Consider the following 21,933-nt stretch of genomic DNA (forward strand, 5'->3'; position numbering starts at 1 on the left):
AGTAGTTTCATTTCACTGTCAAATAGATTTCGTGCTTGTCTAATAACCAAGAAAAAATCCTACATACACTTCATTTTGAAGTTTTTTTCAGTGTCAGCTTTTGTAAACTATTATTTTTGAAGTGTATCAGTTTTCTTTGTTAAAAAAAACAACAAAACAAAAAACACAACTAGATTCTACATAAAGACATTTTATTTTCAACATCGGATACAAAACAACGAAATGACATTTCGATAAAAATATTTTCCTCATATCCATATCTGGTAGTTTCATCTAAATAGTCAGAATATCCTTAAAGTCGACATGAATAAGTCTCGTAATGATGGATATTTTCAAAGAATACTACATTCGCTCATGGTTAAAGATGGGGTTCAGTTGAGTTTCTGTTTCCAGTTGATAACATATGAAGTAATAAATTAATGTGTCTTTATCTGTATTGGAATAAGCTGCAACAGTCATCAGATATCGAACTACAATGTACACATGTAATAACACAAGAATTCTAAATATGGACATGTACACGTCTTTAAAACGAACTCGAATCAATGTCGTTACAGCGAGTTAGCTGTAACTCCCAGAAACTGATTTCATTCATGTTCAAATCTACATCAATAACGGAAAAATAAAACTCGCCTAAAAACTATCAATAAAAAGTATCTGAAACCCATCTTTATGTAAATTAAGTGTTTACTAACCGGTGAAAATATTAATATGTTTTAAAAGGGATTTTATATTAATGATAAATATCAGCATGAACTATCAGGGGTTATATGTTATACTAATGACTACATGTATGTCAGTATGAAATATCACAGAATGCAAGAAGTTGCACGATTTCCCTAACACATATGATTTTATTATAAGTATGAAGCCTTGAAATACATTGTTTTCATAGCATGATACAACGAAGGATATTGTGTATTTTGAGCGTAAAATTTACGCGATTGGCGTAAAACTATATACTGTACAGTTGTTTTATGAATATAACACAACGCATGTGCTCGCTACAAACATAACTTACGATTTCAAACGACATTACCATAAACACGACATTACCATAAACAAGTTGCGTTAGTTTGTATAAAAACAATGGTATTAATCAAACTCAATTTGTCTTTGTGGTTCTGGTAAAACTTCTAGAAAAACATAGTATTCCTTACCAGTGTGTGACACTTTAGTGCAATTGGAAACCAGCTCCGTCATGTTAAGTGTTGTAAGAAATTTATTTTGTGGCACATTTGACGATATGGAAGAAAAATATAATAAGGGTAAAGTAATTCTTCGACACAGATTACTAGGGTCAAGTTAGTCTGCGACACCGATTACTAAAATAATAATTGCCTATCGAAATGACTACCATTCTAAATGATCTAGTATAACATGATTGTTTTTCTAGAGTAATTTGACATGGGTATAAAGTACATCAAAAGCATGATATATTATCGTCTTTTCCATTTGTTGTTAGAATTGTAATTAGAGTTTGCTTTGACTTCCCTCATAAATGATAAACTGTGTGAGACAAACCGAGTATAAACTGAGTAAATATCAAATACCTTAGCTCAGAATTGAATTGCTGTTTAATTTGCTTGATTTATCACCCCTTGAATAGCCAGGGTCACTTTGAGGCAGGGTATCATTGATGTAGTCACCATGAGGCAGGGTATCATTGATGTAGTTGGCGACTATCTCACTGAACAGCAAATAAGAGGCCAGCCGCATGCCATCCAGAACAATTATAACAAAGTATCTTGCCCGAGGACACAACCAGGACAGTACAAACTAGCCTGCGTCTCAGCTTCTCGAGAAACACAAACTGACACGGATAGGGAGTGTCAAACCACACACCTCAGATCCCTCGGCAGTCGTCCTAACCGACTGAGATACCATGACTCAGAACCGAAACCACGGCATCTAAAATAGTAAGAGGTGTGATTGGGATTGAAAATAGGATAATACATCGAAAGGGAGGAAAGTGCTACAGACATTATACAAACATGTTTATGAGGTAAAATACATTTAAAAGCATGGTTCAGTTGTAAAATATGAATAAAATAAAAGAGTTTGAATCACGTTCCTGATATGTTAAAATTTCCATTTGGGTTACATCGAATACAACAACTTTCCACCTCAATAGGTTGGTGTTTTTAAATTCCCAAGGCATTGATTAATCATTACAACCGTTGAATTAATTTCTGTGTATACCACACGTAGAATAAACTCTAAATGCGTTTTGATTGGTTGACATTGTGACCTTTTGACCGGGACTATTTTTTAATCGTGGTTCAACACTTGAAGGCCGTTTCACGAGATCCCGGAAGTGACAACGCACAAGTCATTTGCAATTATGTAGGTCAAAAAAAAAAGAAGAAAAGAGAGATCTTTATCAAGTTATTGCTTTGAAAATAATACACTTGCTTATTATTTATTACAATTTGTAATAAATTGTAACATTCTAATATATTTTCGAAATTGTCAGTTTTGCATATTAATTAGCGGCATTTCACTTTAGGTGATATCCTTACATCCCGCCTGATATTGTAACAAGAACACATGTTCACACAAAACAGGTCCATTCATCATCAGAATAGCTTTTCTGTTGTGATAGAGACAGGTAACCTCTCTATATATAACCAGTTTTAAAATACATTAAAGGAAAACGGGACTAAGAAATCCCTAAATACCTTATTTTCATCTATTCTGCAATACATGTTTAATGAGGAGATGACTTGGTAGTGTAGTGGACATTTGGACAAATATACTCTCATAATGGTACCTAGTACATTTTTTCAGTACTTCAGTAATATTATGAAAGAAATCTGTAATACTTTTTATCAGGTTCAAGTTTGGCATAGAAATGAACAAAAGGTCATCACTCAATAAAATGGGTCATGCGACTAATTTCAGTTGGTAACACTCCATGCCATTTATTCCAAGAGGCACTGACGCACATGGAAAAGTTGACAACTTTAAAAGACTGAATTTGTATAAGACAAACTGACATACAAATGTGGTGAGAACATCCAGTCTCTTCAGGTAGTACCTGTGGAGTGTAACAATGCATCAGCTAATTATATCATTTCTAGTAGAACTAAGTCTATCATCACCATTGAACATCTCTATACAACATACAGATCAATGTGTGTTTACACCGATTAGCACTGACACATATACATATATATATACATGACTACATGTCTATAAATACATGCAAAACAAAACTGTTTGCAATCCTTAAACAATATCTCGACATTGAGGACCTGGATCAGTGGATGGTCCACGAAAACATTTGAATCATTCACACTGAATGACTTTCTCGGGAAACTTGTTTCATGTCATGTTACGTTCACTTCACATGTGGATTCTGATCAGGTTATACGGGAATGATTTGTTGAAGTTACCAACCACAACAAGAATAGTTTAAAAAGACAGGCATGGACATATGACTATCTTTTGGACGGTTCTTTACAGAAACTTTCACATACTTTTCTCATTCTTTAGGTTTTCCTATGTACTGAACCTAGACTTTCATTTTTCCTGAACAATTGTGTCATTTACACTGATTTATGCTTTGAGCATGTGTAATAAAGGCAGAATGTGGACGGAACATTTTCGGGATATATATATGACACGTGGACAATCCTTGTTGAACTATTCAATATTCTAACTACACTATGTATCTAGTCAGTACTGATTCTTTCAAAATCTCAGAGTCATGGCTAACAAATAAATCCAAGTCTCTCCAAGTCTCTCTTAGGCACGAAAAGTAAGGATAGATTACGGTCACCGGCCGAATGGGATGGTTCTATTGGCAGGACTCCAAGCTGGTCGATCATCCAGATCCTCAGTTGAACCGTATCTTCTTTGCCTTTTTTCGTGCTTCTTTTGGACATCCTGTAAAAGATACGGAAATACAGAAATAAACATTTACTTAATGGTAGTTTAACTGACGGAAGTGGTTTTAACAGTTGTTATCTATTAAGTTTATGACATGTGTAGGGACCCACAGTGTTCACCATTAATGTAAAGACTAAACGTTTTACAACTGAATGAAATTGCATATATATTTTTTATAACTCAAAGAAAATCCTTTTTATCTATTATAATATCTAAATTCCGCCATCTATTGAGTTACAAATCCTTTCCATCCAATCATAAATAACTAAGTTTCACCCTCTATTGAATGACAAGTCTTTTCCATCCAATCATAGTTAGTTTAGTTCTTCCTTCTGTTGAATGACAAGTCCTTTCCATCCAATCATAAATAACTAAGCTTTACCCTCTATCTAATGACAAGTATTTTCCAACGGAATATAAATAACTAAGTTGCACCCTCTATTGAATGACAAGTCATTTCTATCCAATCATACATTTACATATTATTAGCTACACCTTCTATTGAGTGCGAAGTCTTTTCCATCCAATCATAGTTAGCTTAGTTCTTCCTTCTATTGATCATGAATGACAATTCCTTTCCATCCAATCATAGTGAGCTTGTTCAGATTTATAATTTTACGTAATGAATCATATGATAGTTTTCATTTAATTAAGCTACTGGAATCTCTTCGGGCTCGTAACACGTTATCATTGAACCATAAAACCAGTAAGGTCTTTTATAAATTTAAGTGACGGCCTGTCAAATCGTGCCCTGGCTCATTGCACTAGTCTCAATTACCAACACATAGATATATGGGACTGGTCAAGAGTCATTCAACAAGGCAGGTATAGTTTAGCTAATAAATCGTCACGCTCATATGGTGGCAGTGGTACAACTACTCTTATTACAGAGTTATAAACATCAAATGACCATCAACGAGGTCTAGACTTCCGACAGGACAAACGAGGCCATAGACAGGATACAGTACAGCAGTTAAAGATAGAGCAACAGACAACCGACAAGGTAGTGTAGGGAGAGAAGGCAGTTCGTCACAGTATTAGCCAAGCTCAATACCTTGTGTCCGACCATTAACTTGAATACAGTATCAGCCAAGCTCAATACTTTGTGACCGACCATTTACTTGAATACAGTATCAGCCAAGCTCAATACTTTGTGTGGGACCATTGACTTGAATACAGTATCAGCCAAGCTCAATACTTTGTGTGGGACCATTGACTTGAATAGCTTTGATAGCTTAATACTTTAAATAACACACTCATTGTCTTATGACATACCTTGCTGTCTAACCAATCATGATAGCGTCGTAAAGCATCCTCTTCCTGTTCTTGTTTCTTCCTTTCTTCCATTTTGATTTGCTGTTTTGTCATGGTTTTTTGAGTCTTTACTTGATCTTTAATGATATTATCTTTCTTTGATTTCCTGCAAAACAAAAACAATACCTTTAAATTTTTGCTGAATGTATAGCAAAACAATTAACATGTACCAAAAATCACTCACATAGGACATTATTTTAAATTCTTAAAGATTGTTGTCGCCAATGCAACTAAAAGTTTTGTGATGAAGTTAAAGTGCAAATTAAAGAAATTACATCCCTTACCAAATTTCATGTGACACTAATGTGTAATGACATGAATATAGATGGAAATTCTTGACTGATCTAAATTATCGAGAGGATGAAATAACATGCAAATGAGGCTACGACATATTGATTCATAGTCTCGAAATGCAGTGTGAAAGCTGATTTGGTTTATTTCGTTTATTTTGTTGAATGTCCTATTAACAGCAAGGGTCATTTAAGCACATGCCAGGTTTCAGAGTACCCGGAGAAAAAACCATTGGGCTATGATCAGTTCCGGGCAACTGCACTACCATAGGTTTGAACTCGCGACCCAGAGGTGGAGGGCTAGTGATAAAATGTCAAGACATCTTAACCATTCAGCCACTGCAGCCTCATGTAAAAGCTGATGTTCTGATGTAAACAAAAAAATGGCTGATGAAAGAAATTAGTTTGCCACAAAAAGAGCAAAAGAATATGACACAGACAGTATGACACAGACAGTATGACACAGACAGTATCCAAAGATTTCTTTGAGAGGAAAGATTGAGGAAATATCATCAAGCAAGAAATGAAGAAGACTGCATCCTACTGGAAACCATACACGGTGTACTTGGTACAGGCGGTTGAATGTATATTTTTGTGTACGCTATGCTCTTTTCCAAATTGCTGTCTTAAACATAATTTGTATACATACTATGAACTGTATGTTGTTTGATCTCAATAAGATCTTAGTGAATGAAAATCAAACTTTCTATTCAAAACTAATTTAAGCATTCTTTGATAACGCCATTGTTGAATGAAAATTAAGTTCACAGTCTGGGAATTCAAAATGGAATCATGCCAGTCCAAGTGTACACTTTTTATCCAAACCAGTGTTACAAGAAGTCTTGGCTTTTGATAATATCGCATCACTTAATGAAATATAGCCTTTAGACAAGGCTATTTATAGAATAGTATTTTCTTGGTCAAGCTAGACAATAGACTGTCCAATGAATAAAGTCAACGAAAAAAGGAATAGACATCTGGAGGCACAGTTTGTTTATGCGTGAAATTGGACATTTTCCCCTCAATTTTTCAACACATGAGCAATGATCACATTTAAACGGAAACTCTTCATAATATTTCCTTTTCAAGTTTTATCATAAATATATCTAAATTTAAGTCAGAATCCTTTTTTCTGTATAAAGATGTAAGGTTACATAGTTTTACATAAAGCGCATATCTTTGATAAATAGTAGCATCAACTTTTTATTTAGTATATTGTTGGTGAAACAATTTAGAGAAAAAACACTATAAATATACATGTACATTTTTTTGTGCCCATGGAAACAAAAGGGAGATAACTTATCTTCAGTAGACGCTTGTTGATAGTTTTCTTCTGAGTTTTACTTTCAAAGCCTATTTACGATTTGAGAAGCAGGAGACTTCTACTATTCTAGAGTACTGTAGTTTTATATTCCTTGCACTTTTTCAGGAGACTCCACACAAATCAGTAATTTTTTATTTATATTTTGACATTATTTAATCGATTCTGAGTTTGAACTATGGTTTCCTTATTTTATATGTATCTATTGTTTGTTTTTGAGATGCAAGGCTGCAAAAAAATGTAAATTTCAAAGAACATTAAAATCGTGACCTTAACAGTCAATCAGCAATGTAGTAAATGTGGTGATAGCTGATCAGTCTGAGAATAGTCCAATACTTTAAATTTTACACTATTAGCTAGATTTTTAAATAAAAGAAAAATAAAATGAAGTTAAGAAATGTACAAACCATCCTCTATATGCTGTTTTACTTAATTTTTCACGCTCTTTCTTTTCAGTCTCCTTTTCTCTCTTTTTTTCATATTCAGTCATTTTTTTCTCTTTCACTGTTTCCTTTATAATGTCTGTCTTTGATTCTTTCCAAATTTCAAAATTCTGAAACCAAAACAAAAACATTTACAATTTTTTTTACACACACACACAAAGAACATTCTCCACAGATAACGACTGTTGTATACCTGTCAAGTAGTCAAGATCCAATCTTCATATTAAAATTTGAGATTTTTGACTTTATACTTGAAATCATTTTTGTTACATAAAAATATCATGGTGTTAAGATAAAAGCACCCAAGTTCAATCAATGCATTAAAGGTGGGCCAGGTAAGAATGTGGCTGCAAACACTGAATATAGATGGCATTGGGATAGCATCAAATACTAAGTTCATAGAGGTTAACTAAAAATTGTCCATCTTTCTGCTTAGGTGTCTGTACCCAAATTCCATTCAGGTAAATTGAAATTAAATTTGTATTGTTTGTACAGGTCATAATAAATTACTAAGTAAGCATGGAAACATTCACTGTACAACATTGTGATGAATATCTTTTAACAAGAAGTCATGTGGCCTAAATTTCAAACCATCACATTTCATAATTCAGCTCATAAAATTGTTACTGGTCTATTGATACACTTCCACTTCAGCAGTGCTTCTGCCTTCTTGTGACTGGTCTTTATATATATACATTAGGTAATGATTGACTGCAGTACAGTCATTATAGAAAAAAATATAAATCCCTTGAGTACAGATAGCTCCAAAACATTGTTGGACACTGGAATACATAATTTATTACATGTTGCTGTTAAAATAAATCTTTCCTTTCGGTGCTCCTTGTACCAGAAACCTCGAGTCCAATCATATATGTTTAAAAGGAATAGACCTATAAACTATTAACAATTTTTTTCAGTAAAATTTTCCATAAGATCAAAATTTCTTGTGTCAACTACGCTACTGTACCTTAGCAGCTTCTTTTCTCTTCTGTTCTTTTTCTCTTTCTTCTCTGAGTTTTTTCTCTTCTTCTTTCTTCTTTTCTCGTGCTTGATCTCTCAAAGTTGTTTCCATCTTTTTTTCCATCCAGGCATTATATGAAGCTTTATTTTCTAAGAATTTTTCTTTCTTTTCCTGTAAATTAAACAAAACGTTATCTATAAAATAGTCAGATTTTACAACTTAGTATTATAATAGTACATTTATTATGATCATCATACTGATTCTCATTCATCCAAAATTTCTGATCCAAAACATGATGTTATCATACAATGCTTTGAGTACATAATGATCTGTTAAGGAATTGATCTGATACAAATTCACTGAGAAGGTGGTAATCCTACAGGTGTATATCTCTATACCTTAGCTAAATGGGGTAAAATGATCATAAAATATTCTTGTGAAAAATATGTAAACCAATATATATATAGCAGCCAACTACGATTTCGCTTAATGCAAAAAGGAGAATTAGTTCAATTACAAGAAAAAAAATATTAAGGACCAGTGTTTCACTTTTTGGTTTTACCTCTCTATACCTAGATAAAAATGTGGTTTTACATGATGTGCAAACCAAACTGAAATTCATGAAAAATTAAAAGACATACTTCATTTTTCTTTTTCTCCAATTCTCCCTCTTTCTTTTTCTTTTCAGCAAGCTGTTGTTTAGCAGATTTCATCTTTTCCTTTCTCCACTCTGCATATATGGCATCTCGGATTGAGCGTGTGCTGTTCAAAGTATCCTCGTTGAGTGATGCATTGCTGCCACTGGGTGTCCCCGGGAGGGAGTGGCGGGGTTTGGGCTTATGGACTTGACGTTTCCCATCATCTCTGTTAATTACGTAAATAAAATTATTGTTCCATTTTGTACATTGTAGTTTCTTTTTGCTTAATATGTAAAACATAAATCAACAAAGGCCCAAAGGGTCTGCAAAGCTCACCTGGATATTTCAGTTATCATGACAAATTACTCTATTTCAGTTATATTACAAATACTTGTTTACCTTTTTCTGCTAAAATTTACTCAAACCATTTGTGGACAAAATTCTGTCATTCTTAAAGACGAAGATAGATTTTAAAGTTGTTTGCTTTTTTAAGCTATTAGGCCCCACCCTACCTGTCTGGCCCCACCAGGGAAGTCATGATCTCTGTTTATACAACATTTGATCTCATTTGCCCAATACAGTAATGCTCAAGACCAAATTTCATCAAAATCCATTGAGGACTAGTAGCGATTTACAGGAATTTTCTCTATTTCCCTTATTGGGCCCTACTCCTCGAGGGCTGACATGGAGGAACCACACCCTCTGTTTCTATACAACATTGGATCTCTTTTGACTAATAATGCTCCAGACCAAATGTCATCAAAATCAATTCTGTCAGTTAGGACAAGTAGCAATTAAAGCGATTTCCCTCCATTTCCTCTATTTTACCCTGCCCCTACGGCCCCAGGGGAGCAACATCCTCCATTTACACAATATTGGATCTCCTTTGCCTTATTATTTTTAAGACCAAATTTCATCAAAATCCATTCAGTTGTTCAGGACAAGTAGCAATTAAAGGAAATGTTGACAGACAACGAACCATGGCATAAGCGAACTATCAGTAGATATCTTTCTCTTTCACATTACAATAATTGATACAAAATTATATTTAAAGGTTTATGGTGACCAGCACTAGAAGTGGAGAGAAAAAGACGAGTTGTTCTGTCAGAGTCAGAGAAACAGGTTGTACATACATTTTTGATTTTCCCTTGTCAGGTTGAATAGGTTTAATATGTCCAGGTCCATGTTTCTCTTGTTCCTCTGCCACCATATCAATGATCTCATTGTTCACCTGGCCATTTGTCATCTTCTCAGACTTTGAGCTATGAAAATGAAAAATAATGGAATAGAAAATCTGTCTTGAATTTTAAACAGTAATTTATAGTTCTTTCAGATGTATTATGTGTTTTTCCTCTTTAATAAGTAGTGAAGTAACCACCAATATGTTGACAACATATCAACACAGACATTAGGAGTTCACAGTATCTTATAATTTCATTAAACATGAAATATGAACCACTTGACGCTCACCCCTTGACTGCTCTACGTTCTCCTGTTGCACTGATTCTCATGTGGGGATCGTTTTCAATGTCAGCACACATTGAACTCTGGTCCACTGGAATTTTCTCATCAGCATTCCTTGAGGACCACAGATCATCAGAACTTTTCTCTCTCGGTATATTATCTTGGTTAGTTTTTGAATGTCGTTTTTCAACAGTTCGTCTCTGCTGCTGTTGCTGTTGTTTCTTACTGAGAAACCTGTTTGCTTGCTCAAATTCATCTTCAATGGAATCATTAGAAGTATCCCTGAGTAGCCTCGGCTTAGTATCCCCCTGTTTCCTCTGTTGTTGATTGGACGTGTCCTCAGTCAAGAAATCTAGGAGACTAGCTTCTTTCTTCAGTGGGGGTGGCTCCTCTCTGTCCCCTTGTTTGGAGAATCGCGACCTTTGACCTGCAGTCACACTTGAACTTGTTGGTGACTTTCTACCAAACATATCCTTTGTAGGGGTCTTCCTACCCTGGAAATCCCTTGTGGGAGTTTTCCTACCCTGTGGATCATTTGTGGGTGTCTTCCTGCCTTGGAAATCCCTTGTGGGAGTTTTCCTACCCTGTGGATCATTTGTGGGTGTCTTCCTGCCTTGGAAATCCCTTGGGGGTGTTTTTCTCCCCATCTGATCTGTGGGGGTTTGTCTTCCACTAAGGCCAGGCATCCTCTGTCCACCAGTTGGAGTTTTCCTACCTCCATAGAGATCTGTTGGAGTTTTTCGACCAGGACTTTTTTTTGAGAATCGTTGACTTTTCTGATTCTCCTCATCATCAGACAATTCCACCTCTACAGTAGATGTCTTACCAAATATATCAGTGGTATTTCTCGGCCGTGGACGAGGTAACTCTCCTTCCATCCCCCTGTAGGTATAATATATTGTTATTTATTTACATTTAATTAGGCAATACATCAATTATTCAGTACTAGAATTAAGTACTTGATTCAATGACTTATTCTCATTTATTCAGCCATATACAATTTCCACAGTATTGCTACATTTATGATTTAACAATACTGACATATCTAATGATAAATCTGTGATCTATACCCTGCCTATTTCTCCATGTTAGTACAAAACTTCCAGACATAAACAAAAGTTTTAAGTCACTAATGCATGATTGTTGGTGCCAGTTCAATTTCAATTGTTAAAAAAAAGCCTTCTGGATTCAATAGCTTGTAAACTAATATGAGAATGTGACAGAGACTAATTCAGTTTGAGATCAATATATTGTCAGATTATCTTTTACTCACTTAGTTGTTCTGGGGAGAGTTGTGCCTCCCGACAGCTGGCGTGGTCTGGGAGATGGGGTCTCTGATATTGGCCTCAGGGAGGATTCTAGGGAGGGTGTTGTTCTGCCTCTCAATCCTACAACATTTATTTTTACATTGTATCAAAAAATTAACATCTCTCTCTACTTTTTCTGACGGCAAATGAATTAGCATAATATATGCAGTGAAAAAAGGCTCAGTGGATTAATAAGTGCAGGAATCAGTAACATTTAATTCGTGACATCATCTCTTTGTGACTTTATAAACGTCAACTAGACAGTGCCATTTCGAAAGGACTGATCAACGCAACTTTAATGTTTTCTCCTGTTACCCAATGATCTCTGTACAAAAAGCTAACATCAAGTGAGTATTTTGACAAAAGACTGATTATTGCCGAAATGGGTACATATTTAACTTCAGGTATTTAACTGCAGGTGGGCTAACAACAAATGGCTGAAGCGTACAGCTCCAAGAACATTCTCAACAATTCTTGCACAATGTCGCAACACATTCATTCTAGCACAATGTCACAACTCATTCTGACCTTTTTACTTTGTATGGTATATCAATAATTTGTTTGATATTAATATATGGACTGTATACCTCATTTTCACTGCATATGGGTATACGGTAATATGCCAGCAATTGACAATGAATATAGTCTATGGCGCACTATCCCACTAACCATAGAAACTGTTCATTGACAACTGCAGGCATACTACTGTATACAAAGTTAAAATAAGGTACAGTCCTTAAAAATTGCACAGGCCCCCATCAATATAAAAATTCTTTACAAATACTGCTGTAATTTTACATAACAGAGTAATGTGAAGGTTACAGAGGATGTTTTACAGTAAATTTGCGATACAAACTGGCAATATGGGTTGTAATTGTACTATGCCTTAATTACAATGTCAAATCAGATATCTGGAACCTCGTACATGTTTAAGTCATTTTTTTTCCAATGGGATTCTTAATTTTGTCTATATTTTTTTCTCTGGATACCCATTGGCTACAAATTCATATGTCCACAAATTACCTTGTTTGTAAAAATCGATTTTGAACAGCATGCAAATAGTTGTATCTTTATACGTTATAGCCTATCATTTACAGTAGACAAGCTTGTGATGAAATACCATCATTGATCAAACAATTTGCAGTTTGAATATTATAATATATAAGTGAAGATAGTCATAAATTCTACTTCTCACATCTGCTTTCATTTTCAATTTCAATGAAAAAGTTTCATTGATACCATGGGTGTTACATTTGTTTAAGGAAGTACTCACAAAATGTTATTTTCTTATTATAATGGAAACGATAAAATTTTATCATCATGAAAGAATTTGATTTTACAGATTACACAAAGAATCTCTTCATCCCTAAAAACTACAAGAAGAAAACGATTCAATACTACACACTGTCACATGCTCCGAATCTTACAGCCATAAAAGGCAAGTCCAGATCATACCTGACACACTGTCACATACTCCGAATCTTACAGCCATAAAAGGCAAGTCCAGATCATACCTGACACACTGTCACATACTCCTAATCTTACAGCCATAAAAGTCTAGTCCAGATTATACCTGACACACTGTCACATACTCCTAATCTTACAGCCATAAAAGACTAGTCCAGATTATACCTGACACACTGTCACATGCTCCTAATCTTACAGCCATAAAAGACAAGTCCAGATCATACCTGACACACTGTCACATGCTCCGAATCTTACAGCCATAAAAGACTAGCCCAGATTATACCTGAAGTAGGCGAGACTCCTCGGTCACCTGAGCCCCTGTCATCCTCTGTCATTATCGGGCTTGCCTTCCTCAGGTTTGGAGCTTGCCAGGGCTTGTTTGGGTCCTGATAAGGCTTTCTGAACATAAACAGTACATGTGAATATGTGTAACTTAAAAGAATACATTTCAATTGCATTTTCGTATACCGCTACAGATGTTATGGTTGTCGCTACTATCTAAAAATTATGTTGTGTTTTATAACTTATAGATATTATCTATTATACATTAGTAGTTATTGTTATAGTTGACTGGTTTCTAAGTCCATGGTTACATGGTGCGGTTAGACCGGTCAGGCTGTATAGGCTTCCAGTCCAGCCTGACCAGGGTAAGAGAAGATATAAGTGAGATTGAAGGCTTTAGAGTGAGTGCTAATTTGGATAGATCTGGAATAGGCTATATAATATGATCAAAATTAACTGTTCAACCATTATACATTGTGTATGTGAAAAAATGAATCATATTGAGCATAACAGCTAAGTTTCTGGTGATAAAAGAACATTACAGATAATGAAAAAAAAAATCTGCTCTACAGAAAAACTAGTATATATTACCTGTCTAACAGTTCATAGAATAGTCTAAAATGAAGGACTGTAAATTTGCATAGAAGTAATATTATTTAAATTTAAGTCAATAACTATATTAATGTTTTGTGATAAGATTAACAAACTAGCAAATTTGGTTAATGATTTGAACAAAAAAAAAACTAAAAAAAGAGCCAAATATAAAATCCCAGCAATGAGCTTACCCTTGTAAATCTTTTGTTGGGGTCTTTCTTCCAAAGATCATATCTGATGCAGACATTGGCTGTTCTTGCTTATGTTTTGAATTTGTTTTATCTCCCTTTGGGGATAGACCCCCTTTACTATCTCCATAGGCCCTCATGCTGGAGCTTCCTTTAGGGGATAGTTTGGGAGATGAGAGGGAAGGCATTTCCATGCTATATCGGTCCCTTGGTGGAGTCTTAGGGGAGCTTAGTGGGGGCATACTACTTCCGCCTGATGAACCTCCCTTCTTCATAAATCGATCACCAGCACCAGGTCTGAGAGTGTCAGTCAGTGATAAGTCTGCCTGGTGTTCAAGAGGAGAACGACGTTTAGCAGAGCTTGGACGATTACTACTTTTTTGCTGGAAGTTTGTCCGATACTGTGCATATGCATCTGGAAATATAAAGAAGAAAGTTTATTTTAGTTTAAATTATAATAAAATGACACCTAGCTAGACTGTTAATAGTCTAAATTGAGGAAAACTTTGGCAAATACATGTACTACAGTCTACAGTCACAGTGAAACATCATAGTAGAGCTACATCAGTACATTGTATACGTTCTGATATGTTCTGAGCATATACCGCACCATGTTGACAATGTAATCCGAAAGAATTACAATGAAATATTAAACAGTAACTTAGTTACAATGTTGTTTTATTACTCTGAAGTGCTGAGCTTTGCTCTGAAAATTGATAATTATCCTCATGGCCTCATAGCCTTAATATCTTTGCCGTTGGGATTGTATTTAAATGCTCAAGATCTAGATGTGTAGTTGAAACAAGGTATTGCTAACTACTACCAATCCCCCAATTGGTACATTGTCATATTGATCCCGAAAAAACAACAACAAACAAGCTGTCCAAATGAGGAGCGGTGTACACAGTTTGACTTTGAGTTCCAATTACAGAATTAATCTGGGAGATGTGTCTCTTGCATTGGTTAACTTGTAATTGTCAGCTCCATTTTAGAAAAAATATTTTCTAAATGTTTTGCAATTACAAATTAACCTAAGTGTCCCTGACAATGTTTGAACTTATTATTTTAAAAAAAATCACAATCTGGAATAAAGTTAAAGGTATGCATTTACTGATTTAGTCACAAATATTTACCATATACATTTTCAAAATTTAAATGATTCAATTTGATGGTGTCAAATACCTAGACAATGAAACCTTACTGGCAATATAAATAGCCAATAAAGAGACTGAGACCATTTGCAGATTGTATTTCTACATTAACGGTGTAGGTCAACTGTTACTGCATGTTAAGCCTGATAAAATAGTTTTATATGTAGGTTGCTAATTCAGCATGGCAGGATGTTTTTCCAATGCTATTTACCATCATCATCATCACCACCTAGCTCTGTGTCTTCAGGGATATCACTGTCATCAGTCAGTTCTGCAGTCAGGCCTTGTCTACGTCTCTCTTGCAACCTCTGTTGAAGTTCTGACTGAAAATTTGACGATTTCTTGGGTTTCATGAACCTTTGCCCATACCCTGGGCTATCGACCATATCCATGCTGAACAAAATTAATTCAATCTGCACCTAAATAAAAAAAAAATAATAAAAAAACATTAGCTGAAATTAAAGAGAAAAACAATAGAAATATGTTGGTGCAATGTGAATGCCCATGTTCTCCCTGCTTTATATCAAATAACCCCCTCAAATGACCTCAAAAAACCTTGTAAAAATCCTATATTGTGGTAGTGGCTGGCCATAATCAGGGAAGAATAGCGCCCCCGGCTAAGTCATATGGGGCATAAAAACACTGTTTCAATAAAGATTGCATTTGATGATTACTGTGAAGAAAAGTGGTAATGGGACACCTTGTTAAGAGACATATAGCAGGCAAGTGGAACAAGATTGGCAGATGACCTTTCCCCCAGACAAATACAAATATCACATCTTCATCTAACAAATACACAAAAGTTAAAATAAAACACTCATACAAGCTCCACAACCACATATTACAACAAGTAGACACAAGCAAATACTGTACTTAGGCATATAACACACAAAAAAACACCTTAAATGGGACTAAACAACATCACGTAAATGCAAACAAACCACTAGCATTTTTGAAAAAAAGACCTCAGTATAAACTCAACACATCGAAGATGTATACAAGGCCATTGTCAGACCCAAACTGGAATACTGCTCTTCCATATGGGACCCTCACAACACAAACGGTTAACCAAATTAACCAGTTACAAAAAAGTACAACGCAGAGCAGCATGATAATGTGTACAAAACAGATACCACAACACAAGTTTGGTATAAGACATGTTAGACAATCCTAATTGGCAATCACTGCAAACACTAAGACTGCAAACAAAACTCACACTATCTTATAAAATCATTCACAAACATGAGTAGTAACATGTTTTACAGCTATATACTGTACTGTAGCTATTTCACATATTTTCAATAGGTTTTATTGATGTTATAGACATATGTATGCGCTGTATTTCCAGTTGGACTATAAATATAACACGACGGAGGTCGCATATAAGATCAAAACACATGTAATATCTTTTTTTTTTTAAAGTTACGAATCATATCCAGTAGGGGGCCACACAGGTACTGAATAGTTATACTATTATCACAGTTGTTTACAAATGACAACATTGCTGAAAGCAAGCCCATGCATGCCAAAAACGTGGGGAATTAGGTATCAACTTTACTGCTTATACGCCCAGTCGCAATTAAATATACAATGCATCTAAGAATAATTCAAACGTTTAACCTGGAAAATTACTTTTGCGTAGATTACCTATCAATACTGCTCCAATTTATGACACGATCACATCACAGGAACACAAATCGGCGGCCATGTTTTACGTTACCAAGAATGCAATTACTGGTCGGTATAAATTTCAAACTTAGTTTTTGTTTTCAAGATGTGGGAGTTGTGCTGTATATTGGTGAAAATACCGTAAGATATCCCTATAAAACCAAATTCTGTATGTTAGCAGATGCATGAGTTCACGTGGATACGTTTTGGTTATGAAATATAAATCGAAGGTAGATTGGTAGGATCGTTCCGTTTGTTTTAGGGGAGATAACAAGTGCCCGCGACACAGTTAAAGGGAGCACGCGCCAAAGAGAATCGTTACAATACAATGTACTGTAGGACTAGTAAATCACCTATATAAATATAATTTCTTTCACTTAGTAAACTGAAGATAAAAACATGACACTAAAAACGAAGTTATAATTCCGACGATGTTCTAAAAGTGATTTTTGTTTTACAAAATTGTTGAATATGATTACCTGTAAGTATAGGACGCATAGTTCTACCAGACACATATACATCGTATATGTCTCTGGTTCTACATCAAATGATATCATCACATGAAAAATTCTGAAAAAATTCCAACTATTGATCAACAGTTATTTTTGTGTGACGATCATTCTTATATTATTAATACAATGATTCCGCTGATAAATAGACAGCCCGTTTACATGTACACTCATGTAATGTCAGAAAGCATCTCATCAACCAGAAAGTAAATAATTAAAATATATAAATAATAAAAGTAAATAATACTTTCATTTCGCTCACGCGATTTTCTGATTTTCTTTTACTAGACTATTTCTAACTACGTATAAAACAAGTGTTTGAAAAAAGACAAAATGATAAAAATGTTTTAATGTCGATTTTTACCTTTTTTTCTTTCACTGGCATTAAGATTCATTACAGGCTGACGTGACATGCTAGGTCAAACTCCACGTAATTTGATTGTACACAACGTTAGGTACTGGAATGAGATCATCTGTTGGTACAGCTACTCTGATAGATGTCCCCCTGATTGATGCTGTGTGTGTAACCTTTCCTTTACTACACGACTGTCTTATTTTCTCTGAAAAGGCATTATACTACGTTACTTTTCACTAAATGTATCATATTGATGCTACATGTAATTACATAATCTATTGTTAAGTACTTGTCTTCAAGCCAGTTCATCATTGTTGAATTTAGGGCTCCTCAACTATATACATGTCTTTATCCTGCAACTGCCGCCGCATTGTCGGAATACAACCACCATATATAAATACATTGCGATCCAGGTATTCATATCATCTTATAGACGACTTCCACAATGATCATGTCAGGGTATTGGGCCGACCATCACTGCGCCATTGAAACGTTCTAAAGCTGCGGGTATTTCTGGCTAGGCGACTGGGTGCCGTAGATCGTGAGTTCGAGGCCCGGTCAGGGCACGAGTCAAAAAGTTGTCTTCCTTCGTCCTTTGTGTTGCTAAGTTATATATATATATATATATATTGGAATCTTAACACGTGCGTCAATTCGACTAGCCTACTTCCAAGTTTTTGGATTATTGTTGATACCGTTCACTTCAAAATGATTATTTTTGATGACTGTTGCAGGATAAATAGAATACATGGTCAGTGTCTTAAAATATAAGCTGCATTTTTGGCTCTGGACAGAAAAACAAAAGTGGCTCGCCAAGGCTCGCCACTTTCGTCTTTCATTACCCTCGAAAAAAATACAGCTTATATTTTAAGACACTGACCATGTATTCTCTATATCTGCACTTGCACATTTCCCCATATTCATCTGTACTTATCTCTCATTGTGCTCTTGACTATTTTGGAATAAATGAATGACTGAATGAATGAATGAAAAGGGTGCAAGTGTAATAGGGTCATATATATATTCAATGATACCTAATAGTATGTATTGGTAATAAATAGTTTTGTTTATAAATATTATTATTTTAATCGTTATGCTATTATAATGATTGTCATTTATTGAATTACTCCGTTAGATTAGAAACCTAATTTATATAATTGTATTCCCATGACGTTATAAAGGTACTGCGGATTGCCTACAATAATAGTTTTAGTCTTGTCGTGTGTTCATTAGTAGTTTTGACAAGCTAACGTTTTGTGTACACTTTTATGGAGTCTAAAACGTTGGAAATTAAATGTAGAAATAATTTGTATCTATAACAGTCTCTAGTCTTACATGGGGTTCCTTCGACTTGGATAATCTCTCTAGCTCGGCCTATTAACCCGCTTATCCAAAGGTATGTGTCCTAAACCATCAGTACTTCCTTCATGGTCATTGACTTCCTCGAGTAACTGTTCAGCAGGGTTGTGGTTGGTTTCCACGATAAGTCTACACAGTCAATATTCCTTCACGTGAAATGTGAATTTCACGTGAATTTCACGTGAAAAGGGCAAAAAAGTGAAATTCACATGAAAAATTTCACGTGAATTTCACATGAAAAAATTCACATGAATTTCACGTGAGCTTTACATAAATTTCACATGCTGTTTACATAAGTTTTACTTGAAAAAAACTAATAATCATTGTATTGATAAACAAGATGCTAATATGTTATTATTTATAAAGAAGCCTTTCAAAAATATAGCAAACAAAGCAAAAAAACATCAAATAGATTCATAATGTTTTATTCAATCAATATTTAACAATATAACAACATTTACACACCTTACTTCCAACATCTTCTACCCTCCCTTCCATTCTCATTTCTCTCACAACACTGTTTTTATTTCTCTGTTTTCCTTCTTACTCTTTAACACTAGCATTTAACATGTTTCTCTATTCACCCTTCCTCTCATATTCTTATCTTCTCCCACTTCTCTTTCTCTTCCTTTTTCAACACACCATCCATAAGATAAATCCCCCTAAATGTCTTAAATCCTTTTGCAATTTGCAATTTTTTTAAACAGTCCTCACTCATGGCGCGTAGCATCTACTGTCAACTGTTAATTAAATGCTAACATAAAACAATACCTGTGTTACAGGAGAAAGCACAACAGTTATAGATTTTGCGGAGTTGATGGTTTTCTTCATAGTACACAGTTCTTATGGTTTGTGTGGTTGAACTGATGTTCAGTTCCACAGACTTTAGAGATTCCAGGGCCCAGAAGCAACACTGTAAGTCTGGGTAGAAATCCGGATCTGCCTCCTGGGAATTTGTCACGACATGCTGATTGCTATTCCATGATAATACCAGTTGATCTGATCAAGCCATTCTCACTCGACAAGCTGACCACAACTCTTTCAGTCGATGATGGTCGATGAAGTTTCTTTTTAGTTTTTTCCTTTAGGACTACAGGCTGAGGGATCAGATCTACACCTCAACACAACAAAAGTGTTTTGGCATCTTGTTTTTCAGTCTGGAAAAGAATAGAAACTTTACATTATATAATTTTGGCACAAAGTGTTAAACCAATAAATCAGTATTTATTACATACTGATTATGTTTAAAAAGGTTTCATAAATCTTAGTAAGCAAACACTGAGACTTCAAAGAAATTGTAGAATTGAAATTACAAACTACTATTGGGATACTTGATTGACCAATAATATTGCTCAAATAACAAATGGCCCAGAGGGCCTGCATTACTTACACCTGGATATTTCAGTAATCATGGCAAAATACTATCATGAAAGTTGTACTACAAATAGTTTCCTACTTTTTGAGCTGCCTCTCCTAACAATGGTTCTAACTCAAAGGTGGACTAAATCCTGTTATTCTTTAACAAGAAGGAGTTTTAATTGTTTTTATTTATTTTTTTTTTTCTTCTATTTTTACCCTATTGAGCCCCTCTTTCTGGCCCTATATAGGAGCCATACCATGTGTTTATCATCAGATCCATTCTGGAATTCAGAAACAGTAGAGATTTAAAGGAAATATTGATGGATGAGAATGGATAAGACATTGCGCAAGGCGGCCCTTCAGGCAGTGCTGGTATTTAAAACACATGAGCATATTGAAATTAGCAGAGGATAAAATAATTATCTCACCATGTATAAATATGTGTATCACAGGAAAAACAAAATCCGGATAAAATGGCCGTGTCGACTATTGTACTCACCTCTCCTTTGCGTTTTGAGCGAGACTCGACTTTTTGAATGCTCCAAAATGATATTATATAATTTACTATACTTCTATGCTGGTTTAAATAAAATAAAAGCTGAAATATATTTGTGGAACAAATCTTCACTCCTTAATAATTTTTATGTTAAACACCCGAATTTCTGCTGTATTCAAAACATTTCAACTTTATAATGAACACCTTTCATACTGGAGAGACAGGTGGACTTCACATAAAGTATATCTTCATTAACCTTTGTGAACAAAACAAAAGTTCAAATTACTTTCCATTTCATTATTGTGGAATGGAACTCAACAACTTCAGTTAGCACGTAATATTTATTTAGGAGCTTTTTAGTACCTGGAGTGAGGTTACATTAAACTTATAAATGTTAGATAGTGTCAGTTGTAGTCAATAGAACATTATTTTGTACATCTACAGACAGAAATTATTCCAGATTACAATCTTCCATAATGGACCTTTAACTAATGAGTTTGTATCATTAGAATTAAGTTGGAAATTTTTCATTAAAAGGTTGTATGTCTCATTTATTACTGGTCATATATCATTTTTTTATATGACCATGCTTGTAATATGTATATTAGTTGAAAATATAGGCCATATGTTGTACTTAGTTTCTGTTATATTTTCATAGTGCAGTAAAGTCGTTTAAAACAATAGATGGCGTGGTGAATGCAATATGCAGGCTCCATCTTATACTTGTTTATGTATGTATAGTTGTTTTATTAGTTGATTGACTGAATGTGAAAGAAGAGGAGCATGATGGAAAAATAGGAGAGTTGAAGTGGAATGGAAAGAGATTTGATATTATGACTAAATCTATAGTGTCATTTAATGAACGATTTATTT

At 34.7% G+C, this 21,933-nt stretch overlaps 1 protein-coding gene across 1 annotated transcript; it reads right to left on the bottom strand.

Moving 5' to 3' along the window:
- Window positions 1-174: 174 nt before the first annotated feature.
- On the bottom strand, window positions 175-17,057 carry LOC117340031 (microtubule-associated protein 9-like). The gene is made up of 12 exons (XM_033901779.1): window positions 16,962-17,057; window positions 15,526-15,733; window positions 14,167-14,578; window positions 13,383-13,498; window positions 11,599-11,713; window positions 10,332-11,207; window positions 9,995-10,123; window positions 8,865-9,087; window positions 8,230-8,394; window positions 7,227-7,372; window positions 5,170-5,314; window positions 175-3,891 (listed from the first exon to the last, which is right to left on the bottom strand). The coding sequence occupies exons 2-12, from the start codon at window positions 15,704-15,706 to the stop codon at window positions 3,781-3,783; spliced, it is 2,619 nt and encodes an 872-aa protein (XP_033757670.1). The 5' UTR covers window positions 15,707-15,733; window positions 16,962-17,057; the 3' UTR covers window positions 175-3,780.
- Window positions 17,058-21,933: the final 4,876 nt, after the last annotated feature.

This window comes from Pecten maximus, chromosome 12 (assembly GCF_902652985.1).
Source record: "Pecten maximus chromosome 12, xPecMax1.1, whole genome shotgun sequence".
NCBI classification, from domain to species: domain Eukaryota; kingdom Metazoa; phylum Mollusca; class Bivalvia; order Pectinida; family Pectinidae; genus Pecten; species Pecten maximus.